Source organism: Heptranchias perlo, chromosome 28 (assembly GCF_035084215.1).
Source record: "Heptranchias perlo isolate sHepPer1 chromosome 28, sHepPer1.hap1, whole genome shotgun sequence".
Lineage (NCBI taxonomy): Eukaryota > Metazoa > Chordata > Chondrichthyes > Hexanchiformes > Hexanchidae > Heptranchias > Heptranchias perlo.
This window is the reverse complement of record NC_090352.1, coordinates 9,460,705-9,479,880: the sequence shown is the minus strand read 5'-3', so window position 1 is coordinate 9,479,880 and position 19,176 is coordinate 9,460,705. Positions and strand designations below refer to the sequence as shown.

At 42.6% G+C, this 19,176-nt stretch overlaps 1 protein-coding gene across 1 annotated transcript in view; it reads left to right on the top strand.

Annotated features, from left to right (window-relative positions):
- The window catches only part of clip2 (CAP-GLY domain containing linker protein 2), a 142,199-nt gene extending 139,812 nt beyond the window's left edge, over nucleotides 1–2,387 (top strand). The window contains exon 19 of the mRNA XM_068008033.1: nucleotides 543–2,387. Coding sequence (XP_067864134.1) covers nucleotides 543–554 — 12 coding nt within the window. The 3' untranslated portion in view covers nucleotides 555–2,387. The remainder of the gene's footprint in view (nucleotides 1–542) is intronic.
- The last annotated feature ends 16,789 nt before the right edge of the window (nucleotides 2,388–19,176 follow it).

Sequence of the window (19,176 nt, the reverse complement as noted above, 5' to 3'; positions counted from 1 at the left end):
ACTTTGAATCATCCCACCTCACCGCGCCCAATGCTGGTGGATCTGATAGGTTCTAATCCCTACTCCCCACCTTCAGTGAAAACAAACCATTCATTTCAATGACTGTGGACTACTTGCCTGCAGTACTAGTTCACCGACACAAGATGGCAAGAGGACCTGGCGAGCACACTAACAGTATCCATCAACAGAATGTAAAGGAACATGAATATAATCCCGGGTCATGGTCTGGGAGGGGAGGGGGCGATGCTGACACTTTTTGCATGAAGTGTTGAAAACTTCTGATGATCATCATTTCTCCAGAGCCTAATAATTATTATTAAATCGATAATAATCTTGATCACACGATCTAGCGGCTTCGCAGGAAATGTGTGTTGAGTAAGAAATAATATGCATCAGCTACTCTTTCCCCCCCACTGGGTGGGACGTCTTCCCCCAGGCATGGACGTTTCTCCACCCCCCGGGGCAGGGACTTGCAAATCAGGAGATAGTGTATTTCTTTCCCAGTGTGTTTCTCTCTTTTTATCTCTTTCTCTCTCTCCTAGGTCCAGCACTGATGCAGGAGGTGATTACGAATGGGACAAGTCAGCAGTTTGCTCATCGCTCTGTGCTTTTTGCAGACAGCTAACAGCTGCACCAACTGGAAGACTCTTGTGTTTTTTTCTACTGCATTCTATCGATGATAGAGCTTGGAGTTTAAAGCCCTCGTGTCATCACTGGAGCCATTTTAGGAGGGGAAAAATGCCTTGCGAATCGGGCAGTTTCCAGCAGCCACCTTTTTGACATCATCCATGGCAAGAACAGTGAATGACACCAGAAGTGTTCCTGCACAGGAACATTGTTGCCCCATTGTCCTGTTTACTGACCATATTTTTTTGCTTGCAAGCAGAACAGTCGATGACACTGGGCTTTAAGAAGAAGTGTTTTTTTTTTAATGAGGCTGCATAAGTAGTATTTAATATCAGAGGGGCAAAACTGCATAACATCCATATTCATTCACCTGAGGCCGGAGCCCATTGCCAGTCACAGCCTTTTGTGTTCCTACCTCTCCCTATAATGCAGGAAATTCCCATCAATCGCTTTCCCACGTTTTCTGATAATAGAGGGACAATCATAAAGTTGAGGTTGAGGTTCGCTGTTCAGGATAATGGGAGAGACAACACACTGCTGGTCAGCTCTGAAACAGTGTTTTTTCACCTCAGGTTAAATCCAGCCCAAACTGGCATGCAGAAAATATCTTTGTGACAGCTGTTTTGTGTTGCAAAAGTGAAGTTTGTTTGGTTGTGTGCATAAACTGCAAAAAAAATTACCCACCACTCATTATTCATTTTGGAGCTTGGAGTTGATGCACTTTCTTGGGATAGAGTAGAGAGAGCATTACTCACCGGGTAACTCATATTAAGAAAGAAAGACTTGCATTTATATCACACCTTCCACGACTTCAGGACATCCCAAAGCACTTTACAGCCAATTCAGTATTTTCTGAAGCGTAGTCACTGTTGTAATGTGGGAAACGCGACAGCAAGGTCCCACAAACAGCAATGTGATAATGACCAGATAATTGTTTTTAGGTGTTGGTTGAGGGATAAATATTGGCCAGGACAACAGAAGAGCTCCCCTGCTCTTCTTCCAATAGTGCCATGGGATCTTTTACGTCCACCTGAGAAGGCAGATGGGTCCTCGGTTTAACGTCTCATCTGAAAGATGGCACCTCCAACAGTAGAGCACTCCCTCAGTACTGCACTGGAGTGTCAGCATAGATTTTGTTCTCAATTCTCTGGAGAGGGACTTGAACCCACAACCTTCTGACTCAGAGGTGAGGGTGTTACCACTGAGGAATGGCTAACACTATATAAAAGCATTTATATAGCGCCTTTCATGTCCTCGGGATGTCCCAAAGTGCTTCACAGCCAATGAAGTACTTTTGAAGTGTAGTCACTGTGTAGTGTAGGCAAACAGGGCAGCTTAATTGCACACAGCAAGATACCATAAACAGCTATGAGATAAATGACCAGATTGTCTGTTTTGCTGTTGGTTGAGGGATGAATTTTGATCTGGATGCCAGTTGAACTCCTTGCTCCTCTTCAAATAGTGCTGTGGGATCTTTTACGTCCACCTGACCAGGCAGACAGGACCTCGGTTTAATGTCTCATCGAAAAACAGCATCTCCGACAGTACAGTACTGCACTGGAGTGTGCTCAAGTTTCTGATGTGGGACTTTAACCCACAACATTCTGACTTCCAATGAGCCAAGCTAAGATATACATTATACCTGACTTGGGCGTACTTGATGCTGATACTGGATGCCAAAAGTGGAGGGTGTTCCATCCCTCAATACTAACATCCTTTACCCTGATGAGCACAAATATCCATTCAAATATGGAGGGAGGGGGTAGTTTGTGTTATGGAGGGAGGGGAGAGAATTGGCTTTCTTGAGATACCAGTTGTCTCCCAGTTGGCCACACATACCAGGCCTCTACTCTAATAATGATAGCTGACCCTTTCACTGCTAAAATGTGCAATTTTATTGTTATTTATTAATATCCAACATTAACCTAGCTCCAGTTTCTATAAGGAAATCTCAGCACACTAATGCATTTTTAATTGATCACAAGCTGATCATGCATGGAATTGTTCACTGGTGGCCTGGAGCATGGCTTTGATGTTTAGCTACTAACCAGGCCTGTCCTTTTAAGGCCAGTGTTCAGATACTACTTCTGGGGAACTGGTCTAAATAGGTCTTGATGTCAGTCATAGCTTGATTGCTATTTGGTGAAGGAAGTTTGCAGATTACCAGGTGCTCATAAACTTCTCGTCAGACAAAAAACTCTCACTTTTATATTTGCTTTGAAATGTGATATCTGGAATGTGATGTGTGCTCTTAAAACTTTTATATAGTTAGATGTAACAACAAAAAGCTGGGTGGGGGGGGAAAGAGTTGTTTGATATTGACCTCCCCTTTGTTCTCTTCAATGAAATCTTGTGTCACATTCTAACTCCAGTAGACAAGTTACCACTAGCCTCTGCCAGTGCTGCTCTGTAACCAGCTCGTTCGAGGCTTGTAAGCTTCACCCGAGGATACGACCATATCAAGAAGTCAGCATGTGGGAAACAGAGTTCTGGGGATCCAGGGAAATTTCAGCCTCCCTGTCCCCGTCATTTTTAAAAAGATTTTGCACTCATTGTAACACTGAAACAAGCTGTAGTATTTCAGTAAAAGGGTACCCAGGTATCAGGAGTTTTGATTAGTGTAATATTAAAACTCATACAACTAAACAAAATATTAAAAATGTAAAATTTCTGTGTTTAGTTGAACTATGAACCTTGCACCCAACCATTGACAAGAAATGCTGAAATATATGCCCAGCTAATTAACAATATTATGCATTTATTTAATATTATTTAAAAGGCACACTATATAAGTATCATTTATAAATAGAGACAAATGTTTTATATTTTTTGTTGAGGATTTATCGCCCTTTTTTTGTATGAGTTTTTGTGTCCTTCAGGGTGAGGAGTGTTAGTATTGGAGGAAAAGCAACCCCTAGCATTTCAGGCATACAGTATTAGCATCAAGCACTCCTGCGTCAAACTTAGCCCAGTTAAATAGAGAGTAAAGTTCCCTCTACTCTGCCCCCAAAAACGTGCCTCAGGCCTAACCTCATAAGGGTGCCCCCTACTGCACCATTGTGGCATTTTCTAATTCTCAAACTGGCCATCCTTTCTTGTCTGAATAGGATTGCCAATTCAGTGTTGAGGTCTGATGAATATATGTTTTAACCTTTTTGTCAACTATTTCTTATTTTCTCCCCTTTCCCCTTAGCATCCCTTCACTACATGTCTCCCCTGACCTTCAGGGATGGCTGGAGACCTGCTCCCCTGATCTTGTATCTTCCCTGCCTTCCAGGAATGTCTGAGGACTTGTGCCCTCCCTCACACCAAATCTTGCCAGGCTACATGAAGTGGTTGAAAACCCTGCTACCTAATCATGTACCTTGCCTGGAGTGTCTGAAGCCCTCATTTCTTCCCAACAACATGGCAAAGTTTGGAAATTCATTGAAGGCAATGGCAGCGAATCTGCCTCCTCGTTTCATAGCTTCCCTCGTGCCCGTCTTCCATAAAGCAGGACACAATGAAGAAACATGGACACCATTCCCTGTGTCAAACAGCTACAACTTCTACAGGTAGGGATGCAGAACGAAATTCTTCGGTGCATATTTCTTTAACAAGGAATTATGAACTCAATTTGGTTAAAAACAATTAGGAAAGTAACTTTTTTAAAAAATAGAATAAAAATTTAAGATGGGAATTACTAACTGGAGCAATTGGTTTAATCTTTAGATGAAGTCACCATTCAAATAAACTTTTGGAAGTAGACTATTCACACACTCTGGTGCTTTTCTGTTTGTGTTGTGCAGTGTGGCCTTGGGTCACTATAAACTGGTTAGCAGTGATCCAGAGCTAGTTTAATTTTTCCATAAATTTTCTCCCCTCCCTCCCCCCTTATTCTCCTGATGCTGTTGACCTTTACTGCTGTTTACTTTTATTGCCCAATATCTAGTTATTCAGTAGCAGGACCTTGGGGGCCATGACAATCAGACCCCTCATTGTGTGAACTGAATCTTACACATGCCCCCATGTGTGTTTCTCCTATTACCTGGTAGGCAGACAGATGAACACTATTGACAAGGCCAATTGTAAACCAAGAAACTGATTTATTTTACATATAATATGTGAATGATTAGAATAACATTTACAGTGAATTTTAATTTATTTCAACATAACAGAAAATATCAAAGCACGGCACACTATCCACTTTAATGAGCTAAATTCTCTAAAACTAGTTGGCACTAAACTTAAGTTTGGAGTTCTTGCCCTCTAACGCTGTCTTCCACTCCTGATAACTGCAGACTCTATTCCCCAGCTAAACAGGAAGCCAAAGACTTGACCTGTGACCTGCTCCAACTCTCCATCTCCAGGGATTGGCCAGTTGACCTGCCATTTTCCTCTTAGGAATATGTTAACAAACCTCATTGACCCAAACTGATGTGGTTTATGAGAAACAACATTCTGGGTGTACTCTTCAACTGGGTCTTATTACCAGAATGTGTGTCCTGTGGATTTGATGCATTCTGAGCTAAGTTTAATTTAATAGCAACATTTTAATATAAATTACCTGAAATTCCTTCTAGATCAAATAGTCAAAAATCTCAAAACACGAGAGTGGGGCACAGTTTCATAGGTGCTGGGGCATCCTCCAATACCTCATCCCAAATGGCCTATGAGCCTTTACAATGAGTATCAGCAAGTTGTTTAACCATGTGAAGTATCACGGCTGAACGCAATCTTTTCCCCTCCCTCTTGTACTTCCAGCAGAGGTGGTTGGATGGCAATCGGAGATGGGAGTCGGTGCTAACTGAAAAACACTGTAGTGACCCTCCCACTAACCTGGCTGGGACCAGCTAACTCAGCACAAACTGGAGATTGAACGCAAAACCTTCCTGGTCTGCATTGATCAGCTACTCACTGGATATTCTTACAGAGGAACATAGGAACAGGAGTAGGCCATTCAGCCTCTCGAGTATGTTCCACCATTCAATTAGATCATGGCTAATCTATATCTCAACTCCATTTACCCGTCTTGGTTCTGTATCCCTTAATACCCTTGCTCTAACAAAAATCTTTCAATCTCGGTTTTGAAATTTTCCATTGACCCAATATCTACAGCTTTTTGGGAGCGAGTTCCAGATTTCCACTACCCTTTGTGTGAGGAAGTGCTTCCTGACACCAAGGCTGAATGGCCTAGCTCTAATTTTAAGGTTTTGCCCCCTTGTCCTGGACTCCTCCATCAGAGGTAATAGTTTCTCTCTATCTGCCCTATCAATTCCTTTAATAATCTTAAACACCTCCAGAGGCACTGGAGAATCCAGGGATGTTTTTAACCAGTTTAGTGCAACTGGGGGTCATAATTAACCATAAGCCCTGCCCACTGGAAGTTTCATGCTGGTATGAGTCTAATCAGAGCACTGACTGTAAATTGGTTCCAAATTATTAAAACACTGTGGTTTTGTTAAACACCACGAACTTGAAATCTTCTCCATAATTTAAATCCTAGGCTTATTTTGGTTTCCACACATTTCCCTGAAAACTGTAACCCACGATGAATAGGATGTTATGTAGATTTAATTTATTAATATTGCAAATGTCGATTGATATTTAAGGTGCAAAGTTTAGTTTGGTTGCCTTTCCAGTCAAAATGTGAAGTAGTTATCCGTAGTGAAATAAAGTGCACTAATCTCGGTAGACGTTTACGTTAGCAAGGTAACTAACTGTGAAAAATTACTTGCATTTCTTTCACACCCTGCACGTGACCTGTCCTGGTTGACTGGCCTCTATCTGTCTAGCTTTTATTCCTCATGGTACAAAACACTAAGGAATTTGTTGCATTTTCCCTCTCATTTCCAAATGCCGTCTTCCTACATATATATGCACAAACACTATAAAACGCTGTATAAAATCTGGCTGTTGTGACTATTCAGTTCTCTGTAATGTGACTAACACAACACATGCTTCCAGTGTGGAGAGTGTAAGTAAAGGCTTGGTGAGAGAGGTTATTGGGTTGATTGTTAGTTCTGTGGCCTGAATCGTGTGGAATAGGCCTATTGATTCTCTCCCTGGCATCTGAACAGGAACTTAAAATGGCCTCCAGGGGTCAAAAATAAACAATTTTGTGGCCTAGAATGAAATACCAGATTCTTTTCCAGATGAGATCATCTTGATTACCTCTAACAACAAAAAAACAGCAAATAGGTCATATACGGTCAGGAATTGTGAGCCACTGACTCAGTCACTCGTCCACGTAAGTGTAACTATGATGGCTGCTTGGCCATTTTTCTTTTTGAAGAGCATCACTGTGCATGCATAGGGGCTTTGCAGGTGCAAAATTGTAATTTTTTAAATGAGGGTACAAAATCCCTTCTCTTTCTCCCCCACCCTGCCCATTTTTTCTTCCCCAGCGGGTCTTGCCAGGCTACATCTCTCCAGCAGCCAATAGGAAGGCAACCTGCTCTTGGGCCTCTTATTTAAAAAAAAGGCCCCTCCCCATCCGGCTACTCGGAGACGTAGAATATTAACTGGCAACTGTGCTTCTAATTCTAGACCCTCCCCCCTTCCCACTAGACACTCCCTATTGTGAGGAGGTGCCCATTCAGAACCTTGGTACAGTAGCGTGGTTGAGATTGGAAACTCAGCAGAGCTGGGAAAGGAGTTTGAAGCATTGTCCCTCCACACATTGGCACTCCAATCTCAATTCCGCTCTTCTAACCCGTCGGAAGAGAAAATAGGTGTGGACATCACATACAGGACTGTACGTTGTGTTCTGTACCCAATCGGTGTAACTCGCTCATACACGCTGTTTATTATATCACCCCCTATGCACACACACTGGCATTTTGTTCTTAAACAGGGTTTATAATGAGGTTGCTTGACAGAACCAATATAATGAAACTTCCAACAGGGATTACAGTTGCACCATAATAAATTAAAACTGTCTGCGTTTGATGTTTGTTTCCTAGGTGAATGTGTAGATAACCAGTTCTCCCTGTCGCTTCTGCTTAGTCACCTGGAGCATTTGTCATGAATCTCTGTAATGGGGCTGTTGAATGAATGTGAGTGCAATCAGAGGTGCAATGCATCATGGGAATATCCCTCTCCTGTAATGTGGTACGGTGGAGGTAATACAGCTTCTTTAACTGCGCACAGGAAATATGACACGGCCCCATTCTACTCTGGTACTTATGATGCAGATTATAGTCAGACCCAAACAGAATTCCCATTGTTTTCTTAATGTGTGGAGCTGGTTGTGAATATTTAATCTTTAACACTCAGTTATGGCTAATACTCTTACCCATTACAGTAAACTGCATGGAGATGTACATGTGTTAACTTTGTTTTCAAAATAAAATGAATCCTGTCTTTTTTGGCTGCTTTAATACACTGATATTAGTAAAAGGACATCTTGCCTCTCTACACTTTTCTCAATGTTGGCATCTGCGATTATAATGGAATATCACAAAACAAATCTGCATGTAACTGTCCCATCACCATTCCAAAGGTCACCTGGGTGTCTGACACACTTGAAAACCCACCACCCTACTCAAGAGTCTCCAAACCAAACGACTGAGAAATCCCCACAGGTAGAGTCTCTGCTTACCTGCTATGAGATACACACACACCCCTCACGGACACAGCCCACTCTCTGAAATCCAGGCAGCTTAGTCACAAGCTAGGCAACAACCAAGATTTAGGGACCTCCAGAGGTAATTCTGCAGTTTAACCGGCTAAAGCCTCGAAGTTTACCAGCATAAAATGCTGGTCAGCTTCCTGTTGCTTGTCCAGCTACCTGTTTGGGCATTGGCCTAACTCGCACCAAGTCCTATTCACCCATCACCCCTGTGCTCACTGACCTACGCTGGCTCCCGGTCCAGCACTGCCTTGATTTTAAAATTCTCATCCTTGTTTTCAAATCCCTCCATGGCTTCGCCCCTCCCTATCTCTGTAACCTCCTCCAGCCCTACAATCCTCTGAGATTTCTGCACTCCTCCAATTCTGGCCTCTTGTGCATCTCTGATTTTAATCGTTCCACCTTCAGCTGCCTAGGCACTAAACTCTGGAGTTGTCAACTGTCAACAGTGGCCTGGAGTATTGAAGAGCTGCCTGACTTGGGTATCGGATTACCAAATGTGCCACGGAGCGTTCATTCTGACCCATTTATTTATCACCAGCTGTGTCATTCTGCGCAAGACAAAGAAAACATTATTTTTTAAAAACCCTAGGCCAATTCAGGGTAAACTAAATTCTAGGAAGTTCCTCTCCGACCTTCGAATGTGATCAAAACAAGTGACCATGAGACACATCGTCCAATATCCCACCTACCTTTTGTTCGCTGTGATATCAGCCACAGCTCCCTTTTGAAAGCTTGCAGTGAGTCTGCATTCACTGTGCAATATGGCAACAGTCGATGACCCTCTGCAAAAATGAGAAACCTCCTGATATCTAACCAAGTTCTTTGCTTACATAACTTGTACACATGACACTGATTCTCCCTAATTTTAAAAGTCTATCCACGTAGACACAGCCTAGTCCCCTCATTATTTTAAATACCTCAATCAAATTTCCTTGAAGTCTACACTTTTCTGTAGTAAAAGTGCAAAAAAGATCATAAAGACTCAGCTCCCGAAGCTAACATGGTGATTAAGGGCTTTTTAATCTCGGAATCAATCTAGTGGCCCTCTTCTGAATCTTTTCCTATATCACTCACTAAGTGTGAGGGGACCAAAACCAGACACAGTATTCTAAGTGAGGCCTAACCAGGGTTTCGCACCAGCTCGTCAACTGGGACTATCTGATCCAATCTTATTTCCCTGCCTTTCCCTTTATCCTTTTATAGTCTCCCTTTTCAAATACTTATCCAATTCCCTTTTAAATGATGTTATAGTCTCTGCCTGAATAGCCACTTGTTGTAAAGCATTCCATGCTCTAATAACTCAGTGTGTGGAAAAAACATCTTCGAACTTCCCCCTTTGTTCTTCCAGTGATAATCCTGAGTCTATTCCCCTGTGCTAACGATTAGTAAAGCAGCGGAAAAATTCTTTTACAATTTACCATATTAAAGCCTTTCATCATTTTGAAAACCTCTATTGGAGCCGCATTAACCTCCGTTCCAGTGAAAATTGGCCCATTTTTAAATTTTTAAAAAAATAATTCTAACCTCTCATTCCTAGCATCATTCCAGTGAATCTTCGTGTACCCTTACTCTGGCTATAATATCCTTCCAGTTATAGGGTGCCCCGAACTATACACAATACTCCCACTTGTATAATGCCTTGTATAAGTTCAACAGCACTTCCTTTTATATTCAATGTATAAAACCCTGAAGCCAATTTACCATTTTTTGCTGCCAGTCATGTTGTTAAAAGATAAATTTGGTATTGCATTAGAGTCACTGAAGAGTATTAAACTTCATTCAAATTGTACTTATAGGATTCTAGAGTAAATGATTTTAAAAACCAGAAAATGGCATTTCAATTCGTTCAAACAGGAATAGTGCCTTAGCTTTTACAGTGCCACACAACTCTGGATGTTTTCTACATAAATATAAATCAAAGGTGCTTTACAGAGGGGAGGGAATAGAAAATAAAGGAATTAAAGTAACACATTCTGAGCTACAGGGGGAGAGTGAGGAGAGAAGACTGAAAGAGATGGGTTTGAGAAAGTTTGTAACGGCAGAGAGAGAAATAAGAGGCAGACGGCTGGGGCAGTAGGTATCAACTGCAGTTCAGTATTAGCACTTTCGCTTCTGAGTCCGAAGATTGTGGGTTCAAGACCCACTCCAGAGACTTGAGCACAAAATTTGGGCTGACACTGTACTGTAGTACTGAGGGAGTGCTGCACTGTTGGAGGTACCATCTTTTGGATGAGATGTTAAACTGAAACCCGTCTGCCCTCTCAAGTGGACGTAAAAGTGGACAAGGCACTATTTTGAAAAAGAGCAAGGTGTCCTGTCCAATATTTATCCATCAACCAGCATCACTAAAACTGATTACCAAGTCGTTATCACATTGCCGTTTGTGGGACCTCCCTACATTACAACAGTGAGTACACTTCATAGAACTTAATTGGCCTTAAAGAGCTTTGGGACATCCTGAAGCTGTGAAAAGTGCTAAATAAATACAAGTCTTTCTTTATTTCTTAAGTTAGGGAGGAAGTTCCAGACAGTAGGCTGAGGCAGCTGAAAGCGCTGCCACAAATGGGGAAGTGAAGGGTGGGCCGCGGGGTTTCACAAAAGGGCAGAGCCTGTGGACTACAGGGTGCAGGAGAGGATAGGAAGCGAAAGGATAGGACTTTGGGGAAGGCGTCAGAGATAGGGTGGGCCGGGGCCACAGAGGGATTTGAAGATGAGGATATTAAATTCAATGCATGGGAAGACAGGGAGCCATGGTGGGTGTGCAAGACAGGGATGGTGAGTGAGTAGGACTTAGTGCGGGTCAGGATATGTGCAGCTGAGTTTTGAACTAGTTGGAGTTTGTGCAGAGTGGTAGATGGGAGGCCAGTAAGGAGGAAGAGATGACAGAAGCATGAGGTGCATGTTGGTGGGGTGAGGTAGCAACACACGTGGGAAATTTGCTGAAGTGGTCTTGGTGATAGGTAGGATATGAGGTTTGAACTTAGTTCTGGGTCAAATAGAATGCCCAGGTTTAACATGGCATAGTTCAGATTGAGTGTGTGGCCAGGGAAGGGGATGGAGCCAGTAGCGAGGGAGCGGATTTTATGGTAGGGTCTAAAGACGATGTCGTCAGCCATTTTGTTTCACCCACGACTTGATGTCAGACAGCAGTGTGCTTAGAACATGTGACCTGTCCAGCTCCAGGCGGACAAAGAGCTGATGACCTCAGATGCCCCTCGAATGTAACCTGAAGTCTTCCTGTTCCTATACAAAGCACGTGACAGTTTGTGAAACCAGCTGAGTAAACTTACTAAAGCACGGAAGGAAATATCATTCTCACCAAGAGTTGGATTACATTGGGATTTTGTCCTTAGTATGGGTAAGTAAATAATCTCACGATTCCTGACTTTGCTCAGAGAGGGACTATTCCCTCAGGGAGGATAGCAGCCCCTCTCGTTTGACCAGTAAAGGTAATGGCTTCAGAATGTTACCCTCTCTAAGGAATATCAAGGCCACCAGAGGGGATACTGAGTTCTTTCATTTCGATCTAGTAGGTGAGTTTGCTCTGGACCAATTACTTCACCTTCAGAAACCAAAGTGTGTTTCAGATGGTAGTGTATCCGAGTGGTCGAAGGCGCTGGACCTAGGCTCTAATCTCTGTGGGGGTGTAGGTTTGAATCCTCTGCCAGAATTTCTCAGATCAGCTATGATCTCATTGAATGGTGGAATAATTGGTCCAGAGCACTGTAGGAGAACCTTCACCACATGGACTGTAGCGGTTCAAGAAGGCAGCTCACCACCACCTTCTCAAGGGCAATAAATGCTGGCCTTGCCAGCGACGCCCACATCCCGTGAATTAATTTTTAAAAAACAGGCTCAAACAGCTAAATAGCCTTCTTATGTTCCTAGATGGTTAAAGTGTGTGTGTGAGCATCTATGTATGTGTTTATTTTGTGCTAAGTATAACTAGCAAGAAAATGAATACACCAGTGCCAATCTACCTGTAAAATGCTAAATTAATACCGTCAGCTTTAGTAAGTTATTGTAGCTGTGACTAGTGATAGCACAACAAAATTTGGCTTTTATAAAGTGGATAACTTTTTTTCTGATAGTCTCAATTCTCTTAAATTCAAATATGTAACTAGAGTGATGCACAACTATGGCTAAACAGATACTCTACTGAAGACATTCAGGCCCTCTACTCACCTCCAGTCCTTCTGGACAAAGCTCCAAGAGTCCACAGGGGCCAAGACAAAGTTTACTGTCCCCTCAGACCCTACCCTTGGCCTACTTGACCTGCTGCTAACAGAAGAGTTTTCCTCAGCCTGTAGATTCTCACGTTAGTGGCAGGAAAGTGCAACCTGTGGCAAAACATAGCACACTGTTCACCCCCCTCCCCACGACAAAACAATTGTGGAGCATTCTGTTAGTCTGAATGCACGGGGTGTACATGAGACTTGGTAAATATATTGGAGATATGAGGTCCCTTACTACTGGCACATCTCCCAACTACCCACCCCACAAAACCCTAATCCCACCACAGAATCAGTGTCAGATCAATGAGACCCAAATGTCTCACTAAACAAACTAACATCCTGGCACATCACCCATAGCCCTACCCTCACCCAGTGCTCCCTGACCCACCCTTCTTACTTGATCCAAGCTGAAAAGAAAAGGCCCTGATGCAGTCAACCTTCATTATCTAGTGCTGACAAAATGTACTGAGCTTTGTAAGACACTCGCTGTAGGTAACTGCTAGTACCATGTAATGTAACCTGTGATGTGTCATAACCTTAGCAAGAGAGAAAACTTTACTAAATTCAATCAAAATCTTTTAAAAACCTTCAACTCTGGTCCATGTGTGGAATTGAAGCACTACCAAATCACTCCATTGTGTTGACTTTGATAGTAAGGGCTCCCTATCCTAACTCACGTGAGATATAGCATGGAAGGTGTAAAAGGTTAATACAGCAATGACCTTCACACGCATGGAAAGAGTCATTTCTCCTTTAGGTGTCTGCAGGCCTCCAGGACATGGTATAGCTATGTGACAGCCTTCATTGTGAAGCAGAGATGCTACAGACAGATCATTTCTGATATTGCTCAGAAGGGCTGTCTGGGTTTGTGAATGTGTGTCCTGGAATAAGGAGGGGTTGCCTGATGTGTAGTTTTACCTGCCTTTCCCCTCATGAAATGGCCTTCACCCTCCAAAGCTTCAAGTGCCAATGGAACCACCAAAGAAGTTTCTATTGAGCACTTTTCTTGCTGCAAGTGTAAGTGCATCTGCAAGCAAAACTGTTGTAGGAAAAGGAATGATAAATAAATGTCTTGCAATGAAAAAAAGATCAGGCATACACAGCAACAAGAAGTAATGCACTAAGGAAACAGCGATGAAGTTGTATAAGTCAAAAATAATTGAACTTTTCAACCAACACTAAAAAACCCAACATAACTTTTAAGAATTCAGCTTATAAAGACTAGGCTAGCCGAATAGTCATTCACCCATTTTATATGGGCGAGTTATAGTAAGGGGGAGGATATGTGAACCCTGGTGTGCAACCAATTTGTGTAGGAATCAGAGGGAAAACGTGGCTCGTGCTGCTCAACAGGAGGGTCTCCAAAAAAGCTTAGAAACTTCTTCACTGCAAAGTTAATCTGCAGCAAATCTGACATGCTATCTCACGCCTGGTCCTATGACCTGCTCTCCAGACCTGTGAGGTTTCACAAGCAAGGGGAGCCTTGCAAAATTTACCATTATATATTCAAGATTATTTGGGACTGAAGTTAAATGATGTCCCAGTGGAGGACACAAAATGAATTAGTCTAGCTTGAAGTGACAGGTATGCAAAGGGTAAGGGCAACCAGGGGATTTGCCATCGACCCCCAGGGCAAGGTAATGTTAAAGATCACATTTCCTATGACAAATTAAGAAGAATAGGTACTGAATGTGATAATCATGGGTGACTTCAATCAACCCACTATACACTGGCAGACTGGATAAATGCTTTTGCCAATTCAAGACATAGGATTTGAACCAATAAGTGGTCTTGTTTGCATAAGATATATGATCAAACAGTACAGTTTAACACGGTGAGATATATACTCTCCTACACTCCTGAATATATAAAACAACAAAGAGGCCACTTGCTATCTTTCTAAATACGGACCTTTAAGCAGAAGACCACTTAACGTAAACTCTCTGGTTCAACAGCACTTTAGACAGTCAGCCTAACAGCTGGAGTCTGTGAGTTTCAAACACTCTGACTGCTTTCTCTTTCTAGACTGCCTGTGAACTGCTAATATAAATATGTACGGTGACGTCTCTGCCCACCAAACTGTCAACTACAGAGGGCTCCAGCCAATCTCTCCAGAGGGCCATGCCCTCATCTCAATGAGCTCAGAAACAGCTCTCAATCAAGGTCACCAACCCCAGGTTAGGGCCTTCCCATCAAACTGTGTCCAGGGGTCACCCCCCAACAGATGCTGAAACAGAGGCAGCAGATGATACACCTGACAAGATTTAACTAAACCAAAGAGCCATTCATCAAAACCGATGGAAGAAAATCTTTAATACTGGCCTAAGATGCTTGTCCTTGAATAAGTCATCACTGACTTAGCCAACTGACACTAGGAGCTATTGTCCTCAGTTCATCAATTTTTGCTTACGAAGAACACTGCAATCAGTTTGTCTGGAACTGAACTGATGTGCTTTCCTTTTAAAAATACTCTGCATTATGCAAATTTAATGCTTTGCATTTTGATTCTAGCATTATGAAAATGCAAGTTAAAACAAGACAAAAATCTTTTTTCTTTACCAATAGCGATATTGATGGACAGTTAACGGCGGTAATTTTCCAACGTCACCCTCCCAGCGAGGAGCCTCGCCAGTTAAGAGGGGAAATTTGAGCACTACTGCAGATAATTTTCTGACCAGTTAATAATGGTTGGAAAAAAAATCACATGACGTGAGTGCCCAAATGTCCAATCTAAGTTCCTGGCGGGCGATATGAATGTGTGAAGCATTAGCCAATAGTAATTTCTAGCCTTACACGGCCGATACATTATTTGAGATAATTTGGAAATCAGCAGCAGGACGGATTAAGACAAAAATGTATTGCTTCAAAAGGGCAAACAACAAAAGATTGAGAGAATTAAAAGAAGTTAACTGAGAGATAGTTCTGAAGGATGTCTCAGTTGAAGGAAAAGGGAACATTTTTTAAATCAATGTTGAACGTGCAGGATAAGTACATGCCTTAAAGAAACAAATGTAAACTAAACAAATAATCCCCGAAGTGGATGAATGGGGCAATTAAAATGGAAATTAGGAAAAAAAACACCCGAATATATAATGGTGGCAGGGAGCAAGGAGGAGGTGAACTTTGCGAAGAGAACTGGGACATACAGACAGTTTAAAGACACTTTTATAAATATGTTAATGCTGCTAGCTCCTGGTGTGTAAGTTCTGCTCAGCCAGTGGTGACAGTGCAGACCCAGTTTTTGCTCAGTCTCCCAATCTACCAATTGCCCCCAGAGCTCCTGAGACCGGTCACTGAATGCACTGAGTCAGAGTCTGTGCATCTGTAGCCTGACGTCGTGACACAAATCCCTGGACAGATGCCATAACACCAGCTGTTGTGACGTCATTGCTTTGCACATGCCCAGTAGCCAAAGCGTGATGGTCACTTCCACAAGCACAGATTCGCTGAGCTTTCAACGCGGATCAAACTTTTACAGAGATATCTTTAAGTTATTGCCTTAAAAGAGATTTGTGAGGTGCAAAAATTGGCCCTGGAGGCAACAATACCTAACAAGGCCTTGCAGAACAATAAAGTATTCCTGTAGTATCATAACAGTAAAGTAATAGACAGGAGCTTAGAAATCTAAAAGATAAAAATGCAGGTGATGGTGAAAAGATAGTTAAATTACTAGTGCCAATACCACAGTCTCATTAGAGATCTGTAAACAATTTTACAACACCAAGTTATAGTCCAACAATTTTATTTTTAATCTCACAAGCTTTCGGGGGCTTTCCCCTTCCTCAGGCGGTGTCACCGCCTGAGGAAGGGGAAAGCCCCCGAAAGCTTGTGGGATTAAAAATAAAATTGTTGGACTATAACTTGGTGTTGTAAAATTGTTCACAATTGTCAACCCCAGTCCATCACCGGCATCTCCACATCATTAGAGATCAGCATTCGCAGGGAATGCATCATTGGAAATCATAGGGCACGTAGCCTGTGATATTGCAAGACTCTGCTCCCAGTGCAGAGCCTTGCTAGATAGGAGCGCGGATCAGAGGTAGGGCTACAACACTATAGGGCCTGTGACCCACAATCCCACCCAGTGAGGCTCCCCATCTGGATGGACCATCTCAAAAATCTCCCCAAATAGTTTAGCTGGAAGGTTGTATGTGCAAAGTTTCTAATTAAGCTGAAATCCATTAGAATCCAGGTATTGTACTGAACGGAATACAGGAATAAAGGGTTGGAAGCTGGTCACAAGGCCAGGAATCAGACAGTATGGGTGGCAGATGTATTGCCAGACTAGGGGGAAGTGACGAGCTTGGAGCTCTCGTTTCCCATTCACATGAATGACATGGATTCTGAAACCAACTGGAGGATTGTCAAATTTGCGGATGACATAAAATAGGCAAAACAGTACAATCTGAGGATGCAGCTAAGGATTTGCAGGAGGATTTGGATCATTAAGCAAATGAGCAAACAATGACCAATAAAATTTAATACCGAAAAATTCAAAGTCTTGCAGAATGGATGAAATAATGTTCATACAGTGAATAATGGAATAGAACTAACACAGACTGACTCAGGAGAATAAAAACCGAAATACTGCTGATGCTGGAAATCTGAAACAGAAAATGCCGGGAGCATTCTTCAGGTCAGTAGCATCTGTGGAGAGAACAGACAAGTTGATGGTTTGGGTGCGGTTCCATTTCTGTTTTTGACTCGGGATAGTACCTGGGTGCCAATATCAACATCTAGACAATGTGGTGTAGCAATTTTTAAAAAGCAAACAAGTTGTGGGATATAACAACAAATTACGTACAAAATGTCCCAAGGTCTTTACAGAGTAGTACCAAGGACAGAAAACCAAGCCTAGAGAGAGGGTTTAGGAAGGGAGATTGGGAGAAAAGTTACTCAGCCACATGGTCAGACACTCGTGGGTAGCATATGCCTGAATTTTCGATACGTACTCTCTGTGGGCGAGGCTCCCTGCTGGGAACAAGAAGTTGAAAAATATCCATGTGTAGTCAGACTAGTGGAATACCAACCTCCTGAGATAATGCTGAGACTGTATAATGCCTTGGTCAGACCACACCTGGAGTACAGTTCTACTCACTGAGTTACAAAGGGGAAATGGGATCACTTGGAGGAGGTGCAGAAAAGAGTAACAATTCACCAAGTTTCAACAATCCTCTGTCATTTTGTTGTGAGTTGTTGTGATCTGGAATGCACTGCTTGAAAGGGTGGTGGAAGCAGATCCAATAGTAACTTTCAAAAGGGAATTGGATATATACTTGAGAAGAAAACATTTTACAGGGCGATGGGGAAAGAGCAGGCGATTGGGACTAATTGGATAGCTCTTTCAAAGATGGGCCTTCTGTGCTGTGTGATTCTGTGATTCCATATTGCCGGAGGCCCATTTGGCAATTAATTCAACATCCTAAAGTGAAGTCATAGCCCCAAATAACTGCCTGACTACTTTATATTGTACCTTCCCTGTGTGTTGTGAAGCAATCATAGCTAAGGGGTTGTGTGGTGTTACTATCTGTGTTTCAGTGAGTGTCCATCTACAGGTCCCTGTCTGACCATAAAATGTCCCTGAGGAGCTTTCCTTTCACCGTGAGACACTTGATATCTGTCATCAATTTGCACCCAGTCATTTGGACCAACCATGAAACGATGAATGAAATTGCGGCCTAGCAATAAAGGCAAGATAACAAATTCTCAATTATCCTAATTGAATTTACCCCCACCAGCTTTCAAATCTACCATAACAAGGACTGAACCTACCAATCACCCCTGGAATATCACTGACAAATCGTGCCTTCATCATAGAGGATGTGCCATAAGTGCCCAGTCGGGCTGTGAGCTGCCTATTTGACATAGATAGGTGTGAAACCCTGTTTATCAAGTCCATTTTTTCCCCCCTGAAGCTGGTAATAAATCTGAAATCCACCCCTGCCTGATGGGTGGCAGGTTTGAGCTGGTCACCTCTCCTCAGAAAACCTTTCTGGGTTGTTATTGCTCTTTCGAGTTGGTAGCTTCTTTGACTGTAATTAATTCCTCCCCTTTGTGACTAATGTTTCCCCAATGTGGGCCGATACAAATTGTGAAGTTGAATGTGCCATAGTCAACAGATTTCAGCTGCCGGTCTTTTTGCTGGAGATTTTGTGCTTGTAAAGAAGAAAATAGCACCTTTCATGACCTCAGGACATCCCAAAGTGTCTTACAACCAATGAAATACTTTTGAAGTGTAGACACTGTTGTAATGTAGGAAACGCAGCACCCAATTTGCACACAGCAAGGTCCCACAAACAGCAATGAGATAGTGACCAGATAATCTGTTTTAGGTGTTGGTTGAGGGGTAAATATTGGTCAGGACACTGGGGAGAACTCCCTGCTCTTCTACAAAATAGTGCCATGGGATCTTATATGTCCACCTGAGAGAGCAGGCTGGGCCTCAGTGTAACTTGTCATCTGAAAGACCACACCTTCGACAGTGCAGTACTCCCTCAATGCTGCACTGGAGTGTTAGCCTAGATCTTGTGCTTAAGTCTCTGGAGTGGGACTTGAACCCAGAAGCTTGCGAGAGTGCTACCACTGAGCCACAGTTGACACCTAAAAATACCAGCTCAGATCCCACTGCACTTTGATAGTTCATGGTAAGCCTTGTTTAGAATTATTGAGACTCGATAGGAGCCTGCAGAGCATGGTGAC